The 24,792-nt window shown below is 38.0% G+C and overlaps 2 protein-coding genes across 7 annotated transcripts; both read left to right on the plus strand.

Moving 5' to 3' along the window:
* Positions 976 to 9,436, plus strand: LOC109840294 (RNA-binding protein 25). 6 transcript variants are annotated; one of them, XR_002246853.1, is made up of 8 exons: positions 978 to 1,489; positions 2,453 to 2,703; positions 2,882 to 3,034; positions 6,469 to 6,889; positions 6,996 to 7,685; positions 7,775 to 8,367; positions 8,725 to 9,032; positions 9,132 to 9,436. XR_002246853.1 is itself a non-coding variant. In XM_020408872.1 (8 exons), the coding sequence occupies exons 2-8, from the start codon at positions 1,747 to 1,749 to the stop codon at positions 8,974 to 8,976; spliced, it is 2,430 nt and encodes an 809-aa protein (XP_020264461.1). In that variant the 5' UTR covers positions 1,355 to 1,489; position 1,746; the 3' UTR covers positions 8,977 to 9,436. The 6 variants fall into 6 exon arrangements, 5 of the variants coding, with proteins under 5 accessions (XP_020264460.1, XP_020264459.1, XP_020264461.1 ...); XM_020408872.1 differs by adding an exon at positions 1,746 to 1,816 and having other exon boundaries at positions 1,355 to 1,489; positions 8,725 to 9,436; XM_020408874.1 differs by lacking the exon at positions 978 to 1,489 and adding exons at positions 1,746 to 1,816; positions 1,922 to 2,045 and having other exon boundaries at positions 2,177 to 2,703; positions 8,725 to 9,436.
* On the plus strand, positions 16,159 to 18,636 carry LOC109842217 (probable endo-1,3(4)-beta-glucanase ARB_01444). The gene is given in 3 exon segments (XM_020411122.1): positions 16,159 to 16,368; positions 16,786 to 18,154; positions 18,157 to 18,636. Coding segments are annotated over 3 exon segments (1,881 nt in total). The 3' UTR covers positions 18,459 to 18,636.

The following is a 24,792-nucleotide window of genomic DNA, read 5'->3' on the forward strand; positions in this document are numbered from 1 at the left end:
TCGAGGGCTACTAGAACTACCACGATAGCATCTAGAAATAATATATCATTAGGTATAACTATTATCAAATATAATTAACAACGATTTATAAAAACATGACTGTATCCTCATTTATAACAACGATTTATAACTACCGTCCCAGCTTACAACGATTTTTGGTAATTAAATATTTATTCAGCCTATTTTGCTAATTAAGTTATAAAAATGGTCTATTTTAAAAATTTGTTCGAAATAAAAATACAAAAAGACTGCGCACATTAGGTTTATTGTAAATTCAGCTTCCTCAAAAAAGGCGTGGATGTCTCGTGAAAGTGGAAAAATGGGGACAACTTTTGACTATTTTTTAAAATTAAATCGTTCATTTATTTGTAGTTGGTCAAACATTTTTTCTTTTTTTTTCTTTTCTTATTCTAGCTAATGGATTAATGCTCTGTGCATCTCGACGGCGGTGATCTACGACGGGGGAGCGGCGGCGATCTACGGCGACGAGGACGGGTGGAGGAGGAGAGAGAGAGAGAGAGAGGAGATGAGAGAGAAAGATGATATGATTGTTGGGTCTGAGAGATTGAGGAGAGATGATAAGGATAATTTGGGGATTTTAGCTTAGCTGGCATGTAAAAATTGATAAAATAGGGCTACAGTACAAAGTGTCACACATCAATGGGCTGATTCATATGGGAAAAACTATGATGGACCTCGTCACATGAAGTTTCTGTTTTTAGGGCCTGTACATATTTTACTTAGTTAAAAAGATTTTCCCCATCTCGTAGGAGAGTATATGATACGATTAGTCCGGTTTGACAAAAATATAATGGAAACCGACCGACCCGAACATTTGTTCGCTCCCCTACAGCATCCAGTCCTTGGTCACTGGTCACAGGGAAGTCTACAAAAATTCCTCATTTGATGCGGGTGCAATTTGGTCCAAACCCGAAACCAATACTCGAATCGCTTAACCCCTTCTATATAGTCCCCTTCGACTCCCCGCAAAATCCCTAGAAAAAAGCACTCTGGATCGAGAGCCCATTTGTCGCTCCCGAGCTCGTCATTCAAGCTCTAATGGCGGTCGCTTCCCCCTCCTCCCCCAAAACCCTAGATCCCAAATCCGATAAACCCGACGCCTCATCTGAAAAGCCCAATCCTGATCCCTCTTCTCAATCCGGAAACCCTAATCCCGATCCGAACCCAAACCAAAACGCAAACCCTAACGCTAACCCTAATATCGTCGCCCCTCCTCCTCCTTCCTTTGCCCCATCATTCCGTCCCCTCGGAGCTCCGCCGATGCCGCAGTACTCCGCAGTTCCAAACCCTAACCCTAGCATCCAGCCGCCTGGGGTTTCCGCGCCAGTGACCTACATGATTCCAGGCGTTGCATCTGGGGCCGGATCGGTTACAGTTTCGGCCCCTCCGATGAGGTATCCGCCTCCTGGAGCTCCTCCAATGGCGTACGGCCAAGTCCCCAATGGATACATGACCGGTCATCCGCCCGGTGGGTCCCTTTCTTTCTTAAAGCTTTGATTTTCTATTGTATTTTTTGGTTTAGTCGTAGCGATTCATTCTTTTGCGATGTTTTATCGAATTATCAATCATTTGGACAAGATGTTATAAGGTTATATATGAACCTATGTTGGTCTTTTTTGGTTGGAATTTGCGGGTGGGCACAAATGGGGGAGAGATAAAAAGGTGGAAAAAGAAAAAAGAAATAGATAAGGGATTCATAGATGACGGAATATTTTCTCGTACAGCATGTTCATGATGAGAAAAAGGTGGGGCAGGCTTCCTCTTGCAAATATTGACAGATCACTTCCACAGTGTGGTATGCTTAAATTCTCTTGGTACTGCCTTTTTAGCATATTTTCTTCTGTTTAGTCAAATCTTTTTGTAAAAAGGGGGAAACTTTGTTAATTTATCATGGCAACAGATGTATAGTAAGAGTTTTCCATATGAAAGATTAAAGTTTATCCAACCTACTGGACTTTATAGAGAATTTCCTTGACAGTGGATCATGTGTAGCATCTAAGTGCTGCTTGCAATAATGTCCTAAGGTACATTGTTTGCTTTTGAATACTTTTTTTTTGTTTGCTCATATTCATTTTATCGTATAAGTATCTGTTACTATGTGTTTTGAAGAAGCTTTTAGACATAATTTATCTTTAAAGTTGTTATTGTAAAATAGTCCACTCTCCACTGCCATGGTGTGAGCTCAGCAAGACTAATGTACCCTTTAGTATCTGGGGTTACTCAAGATTATGTTCAAGAACTTTAATAAGGTAAGCCCACCTGTGCAGCACATATCTTTATGATTTTATTGTATGGTAACATCGTTCCGCATTTTTGTTATATTTTCTCTTTACATTTGTAAATTGATGTATACTTTGAAGTGACTAACCAGTTATTAGGTTTGTGAATATGTTCTGACAAGCGCGCATAGTTATTTGCTCTGCTTTTGCAGGAATTCCTCGTTATCCTGGACCATACCCACCTATGATTCGCCCTGGCTTTCCTCCTCGTCCGCTGCCTCCAATGGGTGTGATTCCACAAATTCTTCGACCTCCTATTCCTGGAATTCGTGGTCCTCCTGTGGTTTCTCCAGTTGTCAGGCCTGTTGTTCCTGCTGTTGCAACTGAGAAACCACAAACAACAGTGTATGTTAGCAAGATAGCTCCAACTGTTGATAATGATTTTCTCCTCTCTCTTCTTCGAGTAAGTTCCACTGAACAAACTTTAGTAAATCTGTAAGACTGTAACCTTTATGCTATTAGATGTTTGTAACAAAAGGCGACTATGATTCATGTTTTATTTGTTGATATTGTCTCTCTTTGTCTTTTTTATGTGCTTAAATCTGGAAATTTTCGTACTCCTAATTTGTCTTCTCTTGAAGCTTTGTGGACCAGTGAAGAGTTGGAAACGTGCTCAAAATCCCTCTGATGGCTCTCCTACAAGTTTTGGCTTTTGTGAATTTGAAGCTGCTGAAGGAATTCTTCGAGCTCTACGTCTGCTAACTAAGTTGAACATTGATGGACAAGAGCTGGGGGTAAGTTAGTTTCTCTGTTTCTTTAGATATAAATTTTGGCATGCTATGGAAATCTCATAGCTTGATCATAACAGATCAAGATTAAAGCAAAAGTTAATATTACATGGATATGCATTGTTGCAGTCAAGTAGCCTAAAGTGTCCAGAATAAGAACATTTGGGGAACCTGTATTGCACACACTTACTCTTAAGCACACTAAAGGATATCAAATATGTAATATCCACATGTAACAAGTAATGCACATTATGCACTTAACTAGTGTTGCATACTTCAATCGAAACAGATCTGTAATGCACATTATGTACTTAACTAGTGCTACATACTTGGATTGAAACAGATCTACATCATGTTTTAGTATAGGGTTTTTTCTATATTAGTCCCTTAAATCATTAGCATTTTGATATCAGTCCCTCAAATCTTCATATTTGGATATTGGTTCCTTAAAAATTATTAGTGTGTTGATATTAGTCCCTTAGTTAGTTGATGTTATAACTTTAAGGGAATATTCCGTTAACTCTTAAGATTTTTGGGTGGATTGACCATTATAGCCCTCTGATTATAAACCCAAACCTATTATCTATTTAACTCATACCCATTTACAACCCTCAAACACATTAATTACAAATCCAAACCCATTTATACCCTTATCTTCTTCCTTTCATCCCTTTGATTTTAAACAATTATGGGAAAGGGGGAGATTTTGCTCAATTGGGAAAGTGTTGGTGAAGAAAAAGATTGAAAGCATCCAAATTCAATGAGTGGAGGTTAGTTTGATAATTACCCACCTAGAGTTAGCACTAACCTAATCACAGGTCATCATTTTTAACCATGATCTTAACAGAAGGACCAATATCAACAATTAAAGTGTAATCGAGGGACTAATATCAAAATATAAAGATTTGAGGGACTAATATCAAATTCACTATGATTTAAGGGACCAATATCAAAAAACCTCTTTAGTATAATAGTGGACCAGCGGTAGCAGCGTATATGAAGGTTGTGATAAGAAGGGACTTTCTGTTCTACGCAGTTGGTTTGGGTGTAAGTAAGGCTGGATTTTGATCCACCTTTTTGTGTTATCCCCCCCACCCACCCCCCCAAAAAAAAATCACGTAGAAGCATGGGGTTTAGCATAATTTGTTTTCTTAACAATGGGGATATTATTCCTGTGACATAAGGTGAGTGTTTCCATGTGCTCGGTAATTAAGCAATTAGTTTCCCCCTAACTTCTATTCACTAAAGAACATTCTTAATCACGATTTTGGAGTTTTAATCGATTGTCTTGCAAGCTATGCTGCATGGGCACGAGTACGGGCACCGGTACGAGACATGTCAAATTTGTAAACTGTAGGGTACATGGACATGGCTATATAAATATTTATATATACATATGCGCATCATATATTGGAATTAATAATTTAGATTAGATCAATATTGTTTTCATTCACGTGTTATGATAATCAGAATCCCTATAACACTTTTATGTTTCTTTTATTATGATGATTATAAATTCGAAAATAGCTAGTTTTTGAACTTGACATGCAAACGATCCTTTAAGATCATAGCTTAGAATCTGATCTACATCCAACGAGTTTCAAAAGGAGTTGTGAAGCGTATGATAAATGTTCAAAATATGTTTGACAAGTGTTTTAAATTAAAACATGTATTGTATAATTGACTAGATGCCTAAATAAATGTATGCATATATGCAAGGAGTGTCCAAGGAGTTTGGATGTAGGTACGTGTCGGGTACGGGTATGCCACTCAGAAGTACAGAGGTAACATAGCTTGCAAGTGTCCTCGAACATCTAAGAGTCAGTATCATTAATCATTATCACTTTTTAGTGGACAAAAATAAAATCCTTAACCCATAACACAACTACAGAGTTCTGGTGCAGCGACATTGAAAGTAAACACTGAGTCTTACTAGCCTCCACTGTTATAAATAGCAGTAAATAGCCCGCAATAGCGGCGTAATAGCGTTAGCGGTCCCTTCCCGCGACGCTATCGCCCGCTACGCTATAGCGCAATAGCGGAGACATATTGCGGAATATGTTTGTTCGCAAAAAAGGTCAATAGTGTGTCATAACGGTAAATAGTGAGTGATTGCATTCGAAATTTATTTTTTGACTGCTATTTAAAAGTGGTTTGAGGCTTATTTTTTAAAAATTAAAACCCTTGACCATTGCATTCCAGCATCTCCTGTGATTTTCAGCATACTCCAGCCATCTCTCATAGCCTCTAGTACCTACCTTGATACTTCCTCTCACCGCCTTCACTGTGAGCTCTTAGGGAAGTCCTGTCACTGCTAAACTCTTCTTCTCGAAGACGACGATTTTTTGACTCCTCCAGTCATCTTCGGTATTACGTGATGGTTACATGTCTATTTCATGTTTAGAATCTCTTTAAATCATCAAATATGTACTTTTAGATTTCTTAGATTTTTCTTTAATTTTTTTAGTATTTATACATATCTAAATTACACCGCTATTTGACTTTGCTCTTTTTACTGTTATTTTGCCGTAATAGCCCGAAATAGGCTTAGCGATGCCTCACCGCTACGCGACGCTATCCGCTATTGATAACCTTTCTAGCCTCTAAATTCTAAAGCATGTTAGAAAAAGATATGGCTCCTTGAGTCCTGGTTTTGGCCCATGAAAGGGTGCTCAACCTGCGGGGTCATGTTAGATATATAACTATAGCCCTCAACTCTTACTATTACAGTTTCGGGGCGGTGGAAGGGACCTTTGACAAACACATTAAAATTTCTAAATTGAAGTGTCCTCTGATTCTGTTAATCGTGCTAGGGAACCACCACTTATCAAGGAAAGGCCAACCTTTGCTTAAGCCAATTGCTGGTCCTATTTGTAAGATGCCTTCAATTTTGATAATTAAGCACCTCATATTTTATTACAGGAAACTCTCCAATCTTCTGCCCAGTGTGTGTACACACCGAAGTCAATTAGGGGTTTGGGTGCTTTCTTCTGTTCTTCCAACGTTGGTTAAACTACAGCTGCATCTCATTCTGAGCATGTTAGTATCATCCATGCAGTCAGTAGTTGCTTCCAAAAAACAGTAGGCTTACACTGACATGAAAGCACTATATTTGACATCTGCGCTTCAGTCTGAATGCACCTGAATGGCTGAGTTTGATTATTAGTTCCCTGTTTGATATGCTATGTCTTGTATGGTCATCATCTCACACAATGCATCATTATGCTTAGGCCTAGCTAGCTTCTCATGAAATGCGTAACTGCTCAACTCCCACTTCAGGTTGTAGAACCTTATAGTAGTATATATTAGGGACAGTATATTGTTGTCATGCTCCTTTTCTTGATCTTTTTTCTATCTTTAATTGAGAATTGATAGTTTGACTACTAAACAATGTAATCTTTGTTATTTCTTATAGTAATTGATATTTGATATATGCACAGTTAAAAATCAACCAAGCAACCCGGGAATATCTTGAACGTTATGTTCAAAAGAAGACTGAACAAGAAAAGCTCAAGGCCACTGAAAATCAAGCTCCTGAGAAAGAGAATGAAGGTGCACCAGGTGTTGAGAAACAAGAACTTCAAAAGCCAGCTGTAGAAGGTAGATCAGAGGAGCCAGATGATTCCGGGGATAAAGAGAATCAAGAACACCAGACGTTTGGAATTGTTACAGATGAAGATCGTGAGGCTGATAAAGATGCTTCAGAGAAGATTACAAGTAAGATAGAAGAGAGGTTAAAGACAAAACCTCTGCCTCCTCCCCCACCTGTTCGGCCTCCAGTTGATGCATCTGTTAAATCAAATTCTGAGGTTCCTTCTAAATCAAGGGAAGTGGATTCTGAGGTGGATATCGTGAGAAGTGGTTAGTCTAGTTCTGTAACTATCATTTCTCAAAACTCAAACTTTCTTCTTAAATTTTTTTTCCTCTCAAACTTTTTTTTCTTCCTTTCTTCCTTTTTTCTATGCAGATGTAGCTGAAGATAAAAACGATGATGAAACCACTAGTGAGGCCAAGGCTTCCAGTGAACATGACAAGGTTGAAACAAGCTCTCCTGATAGGGGAAGGAGGCATGATAGAAGTAGCAGAGAAAGAGACAGGGAACATGATTTGAAACGGGAGAAAGAACGGGAATTAGAGAGGTACGAGCGCGAGCGAGAGCGAGAGAGAGTTAGGAGGGAGAAAGAAAGGGACTTGAAAATAAGAGAAGCTGAGAGGCTATATAATAACCGTTTGAAGGATTGGGAAGCTAGGGAGAGGGAGAAAGAACACCGACGTCAGAAAGAGAAGGAGAGGGAGAAAGATAGGCAACGAGAACGTCGTAGAGAGATTTCAAAAGATGAAGATGGGAGTGACGATGATGAAGATGATACAAGGAAAAGGAGGCGCAGGAGTACAACACTTGAGGAGAAGAGGAGAAAGAGACAACGGGAGAAGGAGGATGACTTGGCTGACAGATTAAAAGAAGAGGAAGAGATTGCTGAAGCAAAGAAGAGGGCAATCGAAGAGCAAAGGCGGATGGAGGAAACAAAAGCTCTTCCTGACCAAGTGAATGAGGACAGAGAAGCTACTGAAATGCAAGTGGATGCTATGGTTATTGATGGTAAGGAAGCGCCTGTTGCTGAGCATGTTTATGATGGTGTTTCTGGTAGTGGCAATGGTACTGTTATGTATTTTAGTTTGTAATATTCTAAGCATTTGACTACCCTTGTTGATTTTATTTATACTGATTGAAATTTTATCCCACAGGTGAAGCAACATATGAAAACAGCATCGGTGGTGAACTAACTGCAGGATCGGCTGCACTAACGGATATGAAGCAGAACAATGATGTTCCTGCTAGAAAACTGGGTTTTGGTCTAATGGGTTCAGGAAAAAGGACAACTGTTCCATCAGTTTTCCGTGAGGAAGATGAGAATGTTGAAGAGAAGAAAATGAGACCCTTGGTACCTATAGATTACTCCACTGAGGAATTACAGGCTGTACAGTCAAGTGTTTCCTCTACACCACCAAATCTGGTGGCTGCTGCTGAATTTGCAAAGCGTATCTCGGGTGAGAACTCTAAAGAAGAGAAGCCTGAAATGGAAAGAAATAGAAATGGTCGGTCTAATGACAGATCAAGCCACAAAGAGCGAGTCCGGAATGAGGATGAGAATGCTCGTCACAGGAATGATAACAAGGAGAAGACGCGTGATAGAAGTTATGAAAGGGAAAGGGAGAGGGAAGATAAGCCAAAATCAGAAAACAAAAAGCTTTTGGATGCAAAACAATTGATTGACATGATTCCGAAGACCAAGGAAGAGCTCTTTGCCTATGAAATTAATTGGGATGTTTATGATAAGGTGTGTGTTAATAAATATACTTCAAGTTTCTCTTTAATACTTCAAGTTTCTCTTTCACAGAATGCATATCCCACTTAATTGCTCCATTCTTCTTAGTTATTGTTGTTATTATTATTATTGTTATTGCCATCATCGTTATTGGAATATTCATGTTAAAAAACCGGTCTCCACTTTATAAAGTTTACAGTTAAGTTATAAAGAGAATAAATGGAATGTGAATTCTACACCGTTAAAAGAATTTAAGTTGATTATATTTAACCAATATTAGCTACTACAATTTTTCCTTTGTTTGGTTGCAGTGGTAGTTATATTTGTATCCACTGAGCTAACTATGTTGTTTGGTTGATAATTTTGCAGCACGAATTGCATGAGAAAATGAGACCATGGATCTCAAAGAAGATTACTGAATTTCTTGGAGAGGAGGAGGAAACACTGGTGGACTATATTGTTTCAAGTACCAAAGAGCATGTTCAAGCATCAAAAATGCTGAATCTGCTGAAGTCCATCTTGGACGATGAGGCAGAAATGTTTGTTCTCAAGATGTGGAGGATGCTAATATTTGAAATTAAGAGAGTTGAAACAGGAATCTCTGTTAAACCAAGGGCCTGAGAATGAAGTTTCATTTATGAGAAAGAGGTTTCATTTCTTCATTCTCTCTTCAGAGAGTATGCTACCTTACCTTCTCCTTTATATTTCAGAAATGAGACTAAGAAACAACAGCAGCCACTATTTTTCTTATGTATGCGGTGCAAGTCCTTTTGTAGGAGACTTGTACCAAACTTCATGTCCAATTGACCAAAATGTGCCTGCTCTTTGATTCTTTGCGGAAAGGCTTGTCTGGATTTGGGAAGTCAATCGCTTGTGGTGCCAAAACAGGACTGTCCATCATTTTGTATTGTGAGTGGATAAAGTCATTCTGCTAGGTATGCTGTTAAACACCAGAAATCTTTTGTTAGTAATATTTGACCTTGTTAGTAATATTTACATTTTACTGGATTTGAATAATTGTGTAACTAATATGCCTGATAATGCATTATCATGATATATCTAAAAGGTCAATGTTTTAACAGCATGCCATGGAGGATGTGCCAATGAGGGTTGACATTACATTTCGTTGTTGTATATTTTGTCTTAACATTATCATTTTCGTCGGTCTGCTCTATATTGCAGAAAAAGAAAATCATTCTATGATCAATTAGATAATAGGTGAAGTTGTTCCAGACAAGATATATCTAAAAGGTCAATGTTTTAGCATGTCAAGTAACATGTGTCAATAAGAGTTGACATCACATTTTGTTCTTTTTGCATATTTCCTCTTAACATTATAATTTCCACGGATCTGCTCTATATTGCGGAAAAAAGAAAATTATTCTATGACCAGTAAAGTGGCAGCAAAGTTGTTTCAGATGTGCACTGGTGAAAACTATTCAATAATTGGCCTGAGTAATAAGGATGTGATGTATTGATCGTCATTGCATGCTCTTCTGTGTAGGAGATTAAATGGTTCCCGTGTATCCCATAAGGTTCTTTGTTTTCTGGCACGAATGATTCTGATTTTCTTACTAATGTACCAAGTAACTGAACATTTCATATTAACTATCTTCTGCTGGTCAAGCACATCAATTTGACTTTATATTATTCAGGATCTATATTTTCTTTATTAGGGATTATTCTATATCTAGTCTATGCTAATACACAAGTTGCACTATGAGTTACCTGACAGTGATAGTAATTTAAAGCATTTTGGTTGATATTTCTCATGTAGATATGTTGATCATTGCATTGATTTCCCTCTGCCATTTGAATTTCAGAAAGCTCAGCAATTTCACTATTATACACCTGTTACCCATGCATCTAGAGAACACGAGAGTGTATGGTTGCTTAGAATTTACAAAGAAAAAACATCGAATTTTAGTTAAAGGGGGACGTTACATAAGGTGCCAAATTGAAATATACCCAAGTAACACTTAAATGAAGTTAACGTTAGTTACTCATCTAAATTTCTTTTTCTTATTCCGTTTAGACTGTATGCTGATTCTCGCCCCCCCAACCCCCCCAACCACAATCCAAATCAAATTCATCTTTTAATTTGGTGTTCTCCAGGGACTAGAATTCTAAAACTTTATATTTTACAATTTTATGTTGATAAGACCGACTGACTTTTCATTTGAGAAAATTCCGTGGTTATCTTTTGAAATATGGATTTGACTTCTAGTGCTAGAGAATTTTGTGACCTCTAAAAACTAAGAGGAAGTTAATTTAGTTTTAAGAATTTAGTTATTATTGGATATGAGTGGGTGTGATTAGATTAGATTTGGATGATGGTTCGAAGTTATTATTTATTTATTTTTTGGCATATCTTGAGAAGGCAAAGATGTAAGAATTCGCGTTGAAGTAACCAGTAAGGAAAACCACTTTTATGGAACCTTCCATTTTAATTTTCTGGTTCGTACAGGGTTACAATTTCTAGTTCTAAATCCCCTATTTGTTGTTGACTTCAACATCTTTAATCTCGAGATCTTGAATCAGATTCGCTCATCACATTCTTTGGTACTGATTCTCATTTGGAGGTAGAACATTGCAATGTGTATAGCCCTGACCTCCTGTAATTTGGTACCTGCGAAGTCTTATATATTTAGTATGTTGTTATCTGTGACGCACTGATATTTCTGAGGAGATGCACCTGTATTGTATATCGATGCCTGGGCGCTCCATTTCTTGAAGATATTGGATAGTCTTTTTGAGCCATCCTAATGCTTGTAGTGCATCACGTATTGGAGGCAGTATCACAGATGTACAAAGTTAAAACTGAACGTATGGATAATGACTTTTGATTCCATTTGATTTTGTGGCACACTACATTTATATAATTTGTCGACTTTCTTAATAAATCATATGTTCACATAATTTATAAACTTGCATATGTAAGTTTTATTATTGTTGTGCTTGGTAACCTAAAATTTATGATTTTAACTTTTTTATGTAGTCTCATCTTGTATTTATAATAATATATTTACATTGTTTCTTCACGTCCACTCCGTACCCATACGTTAAGTCTTTTTTTCTTCCGAATGTGTCATGTTTGCTTTTCTGTATCATATTGGATCCATATCATGTTTATGTCCATGATTCACAGCTTGTCATGCCACGAACTAATGACGTACTTTGGCTTAGTTCTGAGGATATTATTATGAACTGCATTTTCATGGTTTGTCATTCTTCCTTGCGTGTCTCGGGAGTTAGTATAATCTACATGTCAGCAGCCGGTATTGACAGCTCTTGGTTTCATCACTAGTGCTGTCATGGTGGCGTTGGGTCTGGCGGCCAGGATATCGTGTATCATACTCAGTACTTTGTTGACAATCAGTATCGGTCTCTGCTGAATTGCCGCCTCTATCAGCTTGTGGTATCTAGAATTAGGAGTAAATGGGATCTATTTCTTTCTCGTTGGTGGTGCCTTGTTCCTGTGAAGAACTTGTATGTTCCTCTCTGTTCATGCTTGTAAACAATTCCTCTTGTTGCCCTCTTGTTTATGATAGCGAAAAAGTATCGACAAAGTTTGAGGAAGATAAATGTGTCACTGCCAGGAGCTCCGCTAATCAACTCCCATAGTAGAGACCAGAAATGTGGGTGATGGAAATAAAAGCCATTTGGACAGAAAGCTCTTACCACTACAAGTCTCTTTAGATTAAGAGGCTTGGTCACTTGGGGTGCAAATGGATCAGATATGGTTCGAATAGGAAACACCATAGCCATATCCCTTTCTAAAAACGGATACGAATATGTATACGGTTTTCCTTCGGTAAGTAAAAGTCAACTCTATTTTTTAAAAAAGGAAACGGATACGATTCAGATAATGGAGAGACACATATGGTACGTTGTGGTATGAATTAGATACTTACAGATGGATAGCATCGGATACTTACAGACGGATATGCATCAGATATGAGAGGCTTGGTCACTAAGGGTGCAAATAGAATGGATATGGTTCGGGTACAATACTTCCTATATCTGTATATGCTTTCTAAAAATGGATATGGATACAGTTTTCCTTTAGTAAGTAAAAGTCATAACATATCTGCTAAAAATGAAAACGAAAATAGATATGGTTTAGGTAAGGAAGAGACAGATATGGTGTGATTAAAGATATGGATCTGATACTTAACAGACGGATATGCATGTAGTATAAGAGAAGATCCATTTATTAATTGCTCTATTTTGTTTCAAAGAATAAAACACGACTTAAAAATTACAATATATTGCTACTATCAATTCTAAAAGTAATGTATAATATCTAATACAACCAAGATAATTCAATTCTCGAGTGGTCATAATCCAAGTGAATAACTTAAAAACACAAAGTATTTTTAATCATCATTAATAGCATAAATCAAATTAAATTATAACATAAATTTGATCGTAAATAAGTTCAAAATGTACACTTGATGACCTCAGTAAAACCATGACCAATAACCCAAAAACATATAACCACATCCCAAAGCATACGATTGTTATCAGTTAAACAAAAAATGTAGTAATAATCATATCTGTGTCCGAATGCATATCCGAATCTATGTCGGTATTCATACATGGATTCGTATCTGAATCTATTTTTGAATCCATATCCGTGTCCATGGCCGATCCATAGTTGGATTCAGATATTCGGACCGTATCTGAAAATTGAACCGATATCCGTATCCAAAATTGTATCCGACCAAAAAATCAAAACCATATTGGAATACATATCTGACTGGTTTCAAATTTTGGCTACCATATCTGCATCCGTTTCGAAGACGGCTGTAGATTGGATGGGATGCATCTGGACCGTTTGTGTCCCTATTGGTCACTCTTGATTCAGGAGGTGCTTGTCCCTTTCCCATTGCTTCAGAGCTTAGAAATAAGGTAGTAGTAGACCAAATTAATTGGAAATGTAAGTGAAATGCTTGTTTAAAGCAATTCTTGGTTATCTTTTCGACATTATTTCCCCATGGTTATGATATAAGTGCTTGTTTTAGTCATAGTTTTCTGTTTTTATTATTGTTTTGTATTGAGATTTCGATATGGCGACATATCTCCATTTTCCTGCCCATCACATATTTATCATTCTAGCGTCAAAAGACATATCTTTCGTGGTACTTGTATCATATGATGTGGTACTTGTATCAGATGATGACATTTCAGATTTTTATGCTGTAGTCACTCATGCCACTTCTCTAATCTTGCAAATGAGAATAATGTTTTCTGTTGGAAGAAAGTAATGAATCATCAGTCTAATTGTTCAGGTTTTCTTTGTTTGTCTTTTGGATCTTGAGACTATATCTGTGAGACAAATTTTAAGGATTTAGCCATCATTATCTGTATTTTAGGACTTGGGAGTCACATATTTATCATTCTAGCGTCAAAGACATATCTTTCGTGGTACTTGTATCATATGCTTTGGTACTTATATCAGATGATGACATTTCAGATTTTTTTGCTGTAGTCACTCATGCCACTTCTCTAATCTTGCAAATGAGAATAATGTTTTCTGTTGGAAGAAAGTAATGAATCATCAGCCTAATTGTTCAGGTTTTCTTTGTTTATCTTTTGGATCTTGAGACCATATCCGCGAGACAAATTTTAAGGATTTAGCCATCATTCTCTGTGTTTTAGGACTTGGGAGGTAATTTACATCAGTGTGAAGGAAAGTTTGACCGCACAGCGTGTGATTTTCAGGGTATAAAAGAATGTCTTGCATTGTTAGTTTCATTACGTTATATATGTCATAGTCGATGGCTGGATCCCCGGCGGCCTCTAGATTTCGTGCTCCTGGTTGAAATAAAATTATTTCAGGCGGTCTACCGTGAGTTGTTCCTCATATATGATATCTCGTGCTGGTCATCTTAGACTTGCTGTATGATATTTAGACCATTCATTACTTTAGGGGGCTTTTTGGCTATGACAGAAATTAGCATATAGTTTATTGTGACCTGTAAATGTATGCTCCAGTTTTTATGTTTGTTTCGGAACAAGTTTTTGTAGATAATAATCTATGCTGTCTCTCTCGCGGAGTGGTGTTTTGATCTTACTGTCTCTTTGAGTACCTGTATTTGCCTCCGCCAGAAGAATCATCTGGCTGTGTGACAATCTAAGATTGGCCTCATAAGGTGTAATATCTTCATTTTTGGATCAAGTAGTCTGCTTAGTTTGTTTGAGTAGCCAGCTAGGTGACCCTGTGTGAAAACATGCAACTCACCTGATGTTTTCAGGGTGTTGGATTTTGCATGCTTTATGTGGGATAATTCTGTGTAGAATAAATTTTTTAAACAGACCCATTCCAACTTTTTATTTTCAAAACCGACTCTTTTTTTTTTATTTACCAAAACCGACCCGATTTTGTGATTAGCAGACTAATCACCTTCCTAAATAGTCGGGGTTGGCAACCCCGACTATTTAGGACATTAATTTTTAGGGTTTAATGCTTCTAATTAGGGTTTAACACCGTTCTAAATAGTCGGGGTTGCCAACCCCGACTATTTAGGAAGGTGATTAATCTGCTAATCATAAAATCGGGTCGGTTTTGGTAAATAAAAAAAAAAGAGTCGGTTTTGAAAATAAAAAGTTGGAATGGGTCTGTTTAAAAAATTTGTTCTTCTGTGTAGGATTTGTACCGATTAGTGATTTGTGGATGTGAGCTTTAAGTAAGCTGACCTGAGTTGGGATGGTTCAGTTAAACCGACTTGGAGGGGTTGCATGAGCCGAGAAACCATGGCCCTTTTTTTTCTGGTTCTACTTGGGATAAAATTTTTCATTAATTATTTGTGGAAGCAAATTAAGTAACTTGACCGACTTCGCAAAAGTCTTGGAATCTTGAGTTTTTTTAGTTCTACTTGCAAATAAATTTTGTTCGTTATGGGACTTGGAAAAAGAACTTTGGATTTAAAGTCGAAAACCTCTTGATCTAATCCCTCTTGTATAATAAGTTGCGTACGCTAACCTGTACAGCTAGATATTTGAAATAAAAGCATGGGGTTTACGTAGAGTAATTACAGCACATCGGCTGCTGATGTATTGACCGACAGCTCGCTGGGGCATTTTGCTCTGCAAAATCGTTTAGCCGTGGATGTGGCTTCATCATTAGTTATCACATGACGCAAGAAAACCCCAGATCATTAAGCAAGGCAAACTATAAGCTCTCTCAGCACCGAAGGTGGCGTCACGTTAACAGAGGACGTGCGTTTTTGAAGACCTAACCCACTGTTTAATAACCTGCCCTAATTAACAACTCCAACCGGATTGCCAAATTCAAGCGTTAATTGTTAACAAGATTCTTTTCATCTCTTTTTCGTCATCAAGCAGTTCTTATTCGCGCGAGATAATCCGAGAGAGGACGGTACAAGGCAAGTCTTCTTTTATCCTCGCCTTGCATACTAAGCAAAACTAATCATTCTCCTCTTATTTATGTTCCCACGCCCTGATCTCTTCGCCTCTAAGGCTCTGCTTCCATTCTCCTCTGCCCTCCACTTCTCTGGACTCCTACGTTGTCCCCTTCGTCCGCCAAACCTTGACCTAGTCCACACGCTGAAGGCAGGGGGGAAAAAGGAAAAAAAAAAAAAGGGGTTGAAGGATTATTCAACCTAACGGTAAGCACAAAAGTCTATGATTATATCTCATGTGCATGCACATAATCAAAACTCACTAAACATAATCCAAGCGACATCGTACCCCACAGAGTCGGTCAGATCTATCCTCATTTCTCATCTCGTTTGCCACCTGTCGCTTAATTAAAGCCAAAAAATAGGAATCCAAGCGATGATGAAGAAATTCAAGGGGGACCTCTTGAGGGCCACGGACACTATATTAACGAGAACCCTCAACAACAGGAGGGGGAAGAGGAAGAAGAAGCAGCAGCAGCAGCAGCATCAGGGCCGGCCGCCAGCATCCCAACAAGATCATCAGCATCACCCCAGCCGCACCTCCCCGATCCCGTTCAGCCCCCCGGTCCGCCCTCCCCCTCCCTCTGTCAGCATGCAGCCGTCCCATGCGCCCCGCCTACCCGCCCACGCCGGTTCCTCTTCCCATCCGCCCGCGTCTTCGTCGTCGTCCGCTGACCCGTCCCGGTTCTTCTCCCCTCCCGCTCTCTCCTCCTCCTGCCCACGAACTCCTTCTTCCAAACTTTGTCTGAAGAACGGAGACCAGCCCGGAGTAGCATCCAGACCGTACCTCATCACATCGCGCAGAACTCCCTCTCGCCTCGGCACACCGCCACCCGCTTCTCACCCCCCTCCCTTCATGCTACACAGAAGCCTGTCAACCGCCTGATCTCACCATCTCATCCTCTCCTCATGCACGCGGTCGTTCGATACGTCCATCTCTCGGTTCACGACCTCAGCCTCACCCTCGCGCCTCCAACCCCGCCTCCTCCCTTCGCGCTTCTAGCCGCTTCTCGCTCGCGCGCGGGCTGCCCTTTCGTCAACCGTTGCCACGCTCTGGGGCCCCGCCGTCCTGCTTCATCTCGTCGGGGTCTGGCCAACCGCGTTCGTCAACCTCGCCTCGAACCCCGCCGGCACCAAACACACCGTCACCCTCAACAACTCCCGGTCGTACGTCATATACTCGTCCTCGCCCCTCAACCTGTCCCAAACGGGCGATTCTTCGTTGGTTTCGGGGGCTTTTTCGGGGACCGTTCGGATCGCTTACCTCGCCGATCCGGGTTTTGAGCCGGTCCTCGATCGGTTCAGCTCGCGCTACCCGGTGTCGGGGAGGGCCGATTTCAACAGGCCCTTCTGTTTGGAGTACAAGTGGGAGAGCGAGGGGTGGGGGGACTTGCTGATGCTTGCCCATCCCTTGCATTTGAAGTTGCTGTCTGGTGTCACCGTGCTGGATGATTTTAAATACGATGGGGTTGATGGGGACCTTGTTGGGGTTGTTGGGGATAGTTGGAAATTGATGGCCGACCCAGTTCAGGTCTCCTGGCACTCTTTGAATGGGGTTAGGGATGATGGGTATGATGAGATTGTGTCGGCTCTGGTCAAGGATGTTGAGGGTTTGGGTGCGATTAGTAATAGTTCTTCGTATTTTTACGGGAAGGCGATTGCTCGGGCTGCGAGGTTGGCCTTGATTGCTGAGGAAGTAGGTTACGTTGATGTGATTCCGGCAATTCAGAGGTTTTTGAGGGATTCCATTACCCCTTGGCTTGATGGGAGCTTCAACGGGAATGGGTTCCTTTATGATCCTAAGTGGGGTGGGATCGTGACTAAACTTGGTTCGAACGACTCTGGCGCTGATTTTGGATTTGGGATTTATAATGACCATCACTACCATTTGGGCTATTTTCTGTATGCCATAGCGGTTTTAGCTAAGCTTGATCCGGCGTGGGGGAGGAAGTATAGGCCTCAAGCCTATTCAATGATGGCGGATATCATGACATTGTCGAGAAGGGGAGGATCAAATTATACTAGATTAAGATGCTTTGATCTATGGAAGCTCCATTCTTGGGCTGGAGGATTGACAGAGTTTGCTGACGGGAGGAATCAAGAGAGCACCAGCGAGGCTGTGAATGCTTACTACTCTGCAGCGTTGATGGGTTTAAGCTTTGGTGATACTCATCTCGTGGCCATTGGGTCAACGCTAGCAGCCCTTGAGATTCGTGCAGCTGAGACTTGGTGGCATGTGAAAGAGGGCGAGAGGATGTATGACGAAGATTTCTGTAGGGAGAATAGAGTGGTTGGTGTTCTTTGGAACAATAAGAGAGATAGTGGGCTTTGGTTTGCTCCCTCCGAGTGGAAAGAGTGTAGGCTAGGGATTCAATGTTGCCATTGTTGCCTATAACTGAGGTCCTGTTTCAGGATGTAAGGTTCGTAAAGGATTTGGTGAATTGGGCACTGCCCTCTTTGTCGAGGGAAGGGGTTGGTGAAGGGTGGAAGGGGTTTGTGTATGCAATGGAAGCCATTTATGATAAGGCAACGGCTTTGGAGAAGACGAGGGAATTACATGGATACGATGACGGGAACTCTCTTTCGAATTTGCTGTGGTGGATTCATAGCAGAGGAGAAGAAGAGGGTGATTTCGGCTGGGGAAAAATTTGCTGGTTCAGTCACTACTGCCATTGAGGTTTGAGATTTGTTCATGGTTTGAAAGATGCAACGGTTGTGAAATGGCGGAGCAGTGAGGGTATAAGGGCATGAAACGAGTAAGACTGGAGCATATATTGGTAATTCTCAGCATTCTTCTTCTTTTCTTTTATAGTTTCGTTATTATCAATAAAATGAATGTCATAGTGGTTTACAAGTTGCTTGATTTCCAGTTCCATATTTCATATATGTTATCTCTGTGTACAAAGTGTTGGGAGGGTGTCTTATTTTGAGCTATATACATGAGCTAATGCATATGATTATATTGTTGTGGAGCTTGATACTGTCACTTATCACTGCAGTTAGGGGATTTGTATAGATCTTGTGAATTACCTACCTAGCATTTCGCGTTACTGTTTTTCTGGCTACAAGATACCTGTATCGTTGCTGTTGGACATGCAAATAGATAAATTTAATGATATATCTTATAGCTATGTTTACTTGTTTAGGTTTCGATTGTCCGACCCAGAAAGTAGTCATTTTAGACCCTGTATTTCTACCGGTTATATGTGAATCATACTTAGTCAACTGTGCTCTCCATTTGAGTCACGCAGCAGGTGCTTAGTATTTAAGAAGAGCCTTGTCGCACTTTGACTTTTAAAGTTCATCAAATCTTGACTAAGATTTTACTTATTTTACTACTTTCATTTGCCCTTATTTCAGAATTATTATTAGGTATACGTGGCTTCTGTAGCAATTATCTCTTGAAGTTAGAGCTCATCATACAGATGTTATTACCTCAACAATAGAATCTAATAACTGCAATTGGAGTATAACTCGCCAAAATGTCCTCTCATTTCTATCTTGCCAACTATTTTCCATACAGTAGCTCAAGTGACGGTGAGGCAAAATAAGAAATTTTTTGTTTCTACATTTGGAGGCTCTCAGAAACAATGATGTGTTCTCGCTAATATACACAATTTTTTGTTTCGCTCAAAAGCTTCTGTCTGCCATCCTTCCTAATTTGAGATACATCATACCTTGCACAAATGGATTATGGGGTCAAGTTCAAATTAAAGGTTTTGACTTTTTTTTATTTTTTACTGATTTCACTTTTATGCCTCTAAATAGACACCTTGACTTGTAGAAGATTGTATGAAAACCAAGCAGTTGCAAGTGCAACCAGTATCCACCGAGGCCTTGTGCTCACTTTTCCTGAAACAACCTTGTTGTTGAAAATTTCTTCATTATTCTATTTTCTTTTTCAGCCAATGCTGGAACCTCCATTTCTTTGTCAGAGATTTGTTGTCTTAAAGTGTAATTGAAGTGTGTGCTTCTTGCTTCATAAAGGGCTTTTTTTTGAAGTGCACACTTTAGACAACATAGGAGGATATAAAAGGATTTTTGACTAACATTAAAATGTCCCAATGTATTTTTAATATGACCATGTGCGTGTAAATAAAATATATATGTTACATATATAACTTAGTTTATTATGATTCATTTTTATACTTTACATATTTAATTCTTTTTGACTAATGCGTCCTTTCATCAAAGGGTTTAGCGTTTCGCCTTGCGCTTCTACTTTTTTAAACATTGTGAATAGTGATATTTGCCTTCAGAACTTCAATTGATGACTTAATCAGCTTATGAACAAATCATCACATAAAGTCCTTTTAGCGATGAGTAGCGTATATCCCACAAAAGCTAGCTTCCTGCAAAAATGACTTTTGAAGCCCTCTACAGAGAGATTCCAGGATGTTCATTTTGTTGCAAGCAATAGACCCGCGATGCTGGTCAAATGTTTGTGATGTTTTCTAGGTGAAGCAACCAATCTCCTGGGAGTTCTATTGACCAAGGGCACTTCATTCCCTTAATCAAGTGTATACAAAAGTTCATACATTGTATACATTGTATGTTGTTCCACAAAGGTCCTAACTTCCTTAAAACTATCTGATGCATATTCTGGCTGTTTGGGAATTGGAATGAGGTAAAATATGACGGGTACTAACAACATTCGTAAAATTTTGTTTCTCCTTTTACACTATACATTCCTGTAAAAGGAGGGTATAACTTAATCTAGTTATACAACAGTACCTACACACATAAATCAAGTTGAAGTTCTTTAACAGGATAATGCTCTACATAGTCCCCAGATATTATCCTGAGCACTTTCGAAGCTTCACTATTGATGATTGGAATGAGATTCATGTTATGTAGCAAAACAAGAAATGCAGAACAAACAAGAACATTCTGTAAATGATCTGCTGATTGAGAAGTTCAAGTTTACTCAGAAGGGTTTTCTAGCTGTTTGAGTAATGTTTGCTCACAACGTTGCTTCTATATTATCCCACGCTCTGTTATTTCAGTCAATTGTTGCGACTTTTTTAGGACTCTTTATGGTCAGTGGCGATTTCTAGCGAGAGTCCTGTCCCCTTATGAATGTCAAAAGTAGCATTTTTTTTCTTTCTTTACATCCGAAATAGTCAATAGCAAGTAGAAAATGAAACATTTTTATTGGATTACAATCAAAATCGCAGCAGAATATAACCATCGGCACCAACTCTCCGGTTCGTGCATTATACACATGAAGCTGGGTTGTGTATGAATTCATAAGCCCACATGCCTCTTGCTATAATAACATACTAGTGTTGCACCCTGTGCAGAGCACGGCCCCTTTTTTTTAAGCATTGTATTTTTGAACTTGTCTTCCTCTAGGCTTTAATACATTTGATTTAATTATTGTATGCTTAAAATTAGATTCATATCTACTCCTCTATACTTAAAGAAGGATCCAAGTTTTAATACATTTGATTTAGAAATCATATCTACTCCTGTATACTTAAAGAAGGATCTAAGTTTTAATACATTTGATTTGCTAGACTGTATATAATACAGTAAAATACTGTAGCATAAATAATAACTTCAAGTATGGAGGAGCAGAGTCGATTTACTGTTTATGCTATACTAAATTACGTAGTTTAAGTAACTTTGAGTAGAGAGGATTAGATTTGATTGACTGTTTATACTATAGTATTTACTGTAGCATTTACTGTGATATGAACAATAACTCTTTGGCTTCTCCTATTAAGTATAGAAGAGTAGATTGTCTAAAAACTACAGGGATGTTTCTTGGTTTTCCAATTTTACTCTAACCTATTACCTCTGTTTTATATATTTTCTAACTTAATGGTGCAGCTTCGGATTAAGGGTATTTTGGGAAAATAGTGGTCCAAATTTCTGCTTCCAATGTTCGACACCCTCCTCATTCTTGCCCGTTTTCACCCAATTGAGGATAAAAAAAGAGGGACTGATGGGATCGTGCACATGGCACGGAGTAGGGGTGCATTCGGTCCGGATACGCCTCAGATATGATGCTTATCATATCCATATCCGCTTACCCATCTCGGATACGGATATGAATACGGGTATACCTTGGTGAGGAAAATTCATATCCATATCCGCTAAAATCGGATACGGTTACAGCTATAGATGCGGATATATAAGCGAATATGCATCCAGATACAAAACGGATATGAGAAAACTAGATAGTATTGAGAAAAACATAGTTAATGTGAAACAAAAGAGTTCATTAATATGTTCATTATAACTAAAAAACTAAAATTAGACATTTTGATCATCAAAATTAACCATAAATTCATAATCTAATAATCAAAACTATCGTAATAGTATGACTAATATATATCCGGATATTTCGGATACAGATACAGATATTTCATTACAAAACCATATCCGTAACCATATTATATCGGTTATAGATTTGAGTAACTATATCCGTATCTTAACAGATACAATTGCGAATATTTCCTCGGATACGGATACGGTTTAGCACCCCTAGCACGGAGTGATAGAAGTGAAGGAGGTGAGAGAGAGAGTGTTGATGGGACTAGAAGCATGTCAGTGGGCGAGGGAGGTGTTTACCATTTTGAGGATGATAAAGGGAGGGAAGATGGTAGGAGGCAGGGCCGGTTCTGAGATTTTAGGGGCCCTGTGCGAAAAGTAAACATAGACCCTTGAATATTACCTAAATATCAATAATTTCCAATTCGAATCCTTAAAATGCTAGCAAACAAAATATTACTGATCAGACATTAAAATATTACCTGGTTTTTTTTACATCTGGATAGTCTTTAACATACTTTTCAAGTGCTATTGCCCATCTCTTCAATCACCTGAATAAAATGTTACTGATCAGATAAATGCATGTAATCTCATCTTAATAAAGCTTTCCAATAGAGTAAATAGTCCACAATAAGAAATACCAAATATTATGTTCCTTTTGTATCTGTGCTTACCTTCATAAGACATATCGAAGCCTTTAGCATCAAAAAGTATCATCGAAAAATTGTCATCCTTGCATTTTTAGCTGCAAAATCACTAATTAAGCCTTTAACATCAATTTTATCTAAAAAATTATTTTCAATGGATATCAAAGCTAGTCCATTTAATCTTTCTTGTGACATGGTCGATCTCAGATAAGATTTTAATAATTTTAATTTTGAAAAACTTCTTTCTGCAGATGCGACTGTAACAGGTATAGTCAATAATATTCTATAAGCAATACATGCATTTGGAAAACAATTTCGTATTTTTAAAAAATTCAGTATATCAATAGCCATCTTTATTTCTTTTGGTAAAATATTTCGTAAGATTTTTAGTTCTCCAAATAAATCTTTCCCATCAAGATCAGAAAATGTTTTATATTTTAGAACAATTTCAAGATTATCACAACATGCTTTCAAATTATTATCATCTAATGAATTTAACTTTTCTAAACCAAACAAAAATCCAAAAATATCTTCATATGCTTTATATTGCTCAAACCTTTTCTTTAGTGAACCAATAACTTAATCTACAATACACAAAAAATAATTGATTCTAAAAGATTCTTCAGCTGATTGTGTTGTATCCTCATTAACATTCTCATCAAATTGTCTTTTTCTACGGATTTGACGTTTTACTTGAAATACAGAATCAATTTCCATTTCAGTAGCAATTTCTTTAGCAATTGTCATAGCTTGTGTGAACCCAACTTCTCTATAATCCTCAAAAAACCTAATCAATCCTTTTACTTGATCTATAGCAACATCTATAAGCATGTCTTTAGATTGTAAAAATTTGCTAATTAAGTTAACAGCAAACAATATATCATACCAAATAATCATACTTAATAAAAATTTAAAATTTCCAATTCCATTTGTTGCTAAAGAATCTGCTTCACTCCTTATTTTAGAGTCATTATCAGTTTCTGCTAACTGAAGTAGTGCTTCTCTTATTTCAAGTGTTTAGAATCTAATTGCTTTAACGCTTTCAATATGGCTTTCCCAACGTGTAGCCGACAATGGCTTCACAGTTAAACCTTTTACATTATTTATTAAAATTTGCCATCGCTTTGTTGAGTGAGAAAATAATGTATAAATGCGTTGTATCACTCCAAAAAAGTCTTTTGCTTTACCACAACAATTTGCCATATCACAAAGTGTTAAATTAAGATTTATATCAAGTAATTTTCTTTGTACACCCTGGTGTCTCCCTTTCATATTAGACCCATTATCATACCCTTGACCTCGTACATTATCAATATCAAGATTAAGAGTTTTTAGCATATTTTGTAATTCTTCAAAAAGTCCTTGTCCAGATGTATCATTTACTTTTAAAAATTCTACAAAAAATTCATCTATTTTTATCGGGCTTGTAGAAATATCGACACATCGTAATATTAAAGTCATTTGTTCTTGGTGACTAGCATCCGGAGTGCAATCAAGTATTACTGAAAAATATTTAGCTTCTTTAATTTTTTGAACTATTGCACATTTGATTTTAGAAGCTAACATACTTATCAATTCATTTTGAATGCTATGACCAAGATAATGATAATGAATTTCATCATGGTTAATACGTCGAACATGTTCTTGCATTACCGGATCCAATTCTGCAATCATTTCAATTAAGCCTAAAAAATTTCCATTATTATTTTGATAAATTCTCTCATTTGTTCCTCGAAATGCCAAGTTATGTTTAGCAAGATATTTAACAACAGAAATTATTCTTTGTAATACTTTCTTCCAATGTTCCTTCTCTTTATTAATTTGCTCTTGAATATTTTTATCAATTGTTTTATTATTCTTTAATCTTATGCGTAAATCAAGCCAAGTACTCATGTTAATGATGTGCTCATTAGTTGTTTCATGTTCTTTAAGCCTAGCACTAAGATGCATCCAATCATTAAATCCTTCATTTATTAAAAAACTTTTCTTAAAACCATTTTTAAACAGTTTACAACAAAAACAAAATACTTTATCGATATCCTTTGAATAAACTAACCATTCCCTATCACATTTCTCTCTGTTGA

The sequence above is a fragment of the Asparagus officinalis genome, chromosome 5, assembly GCF_001876935.1.
Source record: "Asparagus officinalis chromosome 5, Aspof.V1, whole genome shotgun sequence".
In the NCBI taxonomy this organism is placed as follows: Eukaryota; Viridiplantae; Streptophyta; class Magnoliopsida; order Asparagales; family Asparagaceae; genus Asparagus; species Asparagus officinalis.

What these genes read in the sequence shown, in the direction of transcription:
- LOC109840294 (XM_020408870.1), top strand. Translation starts at nt 1,060, where the DNA reads ATGGCGGTCGCTTCCCCCTCCTCCCCCAAAACCCTAGATCCCAAATCC. An exon ending in TGTTTCTGGTAGTGGCAATG is followed by an intron (nt 7,686 to 7,774) that starts GTACTGTTATGT and finishes TTTATCCCACAG; the next exon opens with GTGAAGCAACATATGAAAAC. An exon ending in ATTGGGATGTTTATGATAAG is followed by an intron (nt 8,368 to 8,724) that starts GTGTGTGTTAAT and finishes ATAATTTTGCAG; the next exon opens with CACGAATTGCATGAGAAAAT.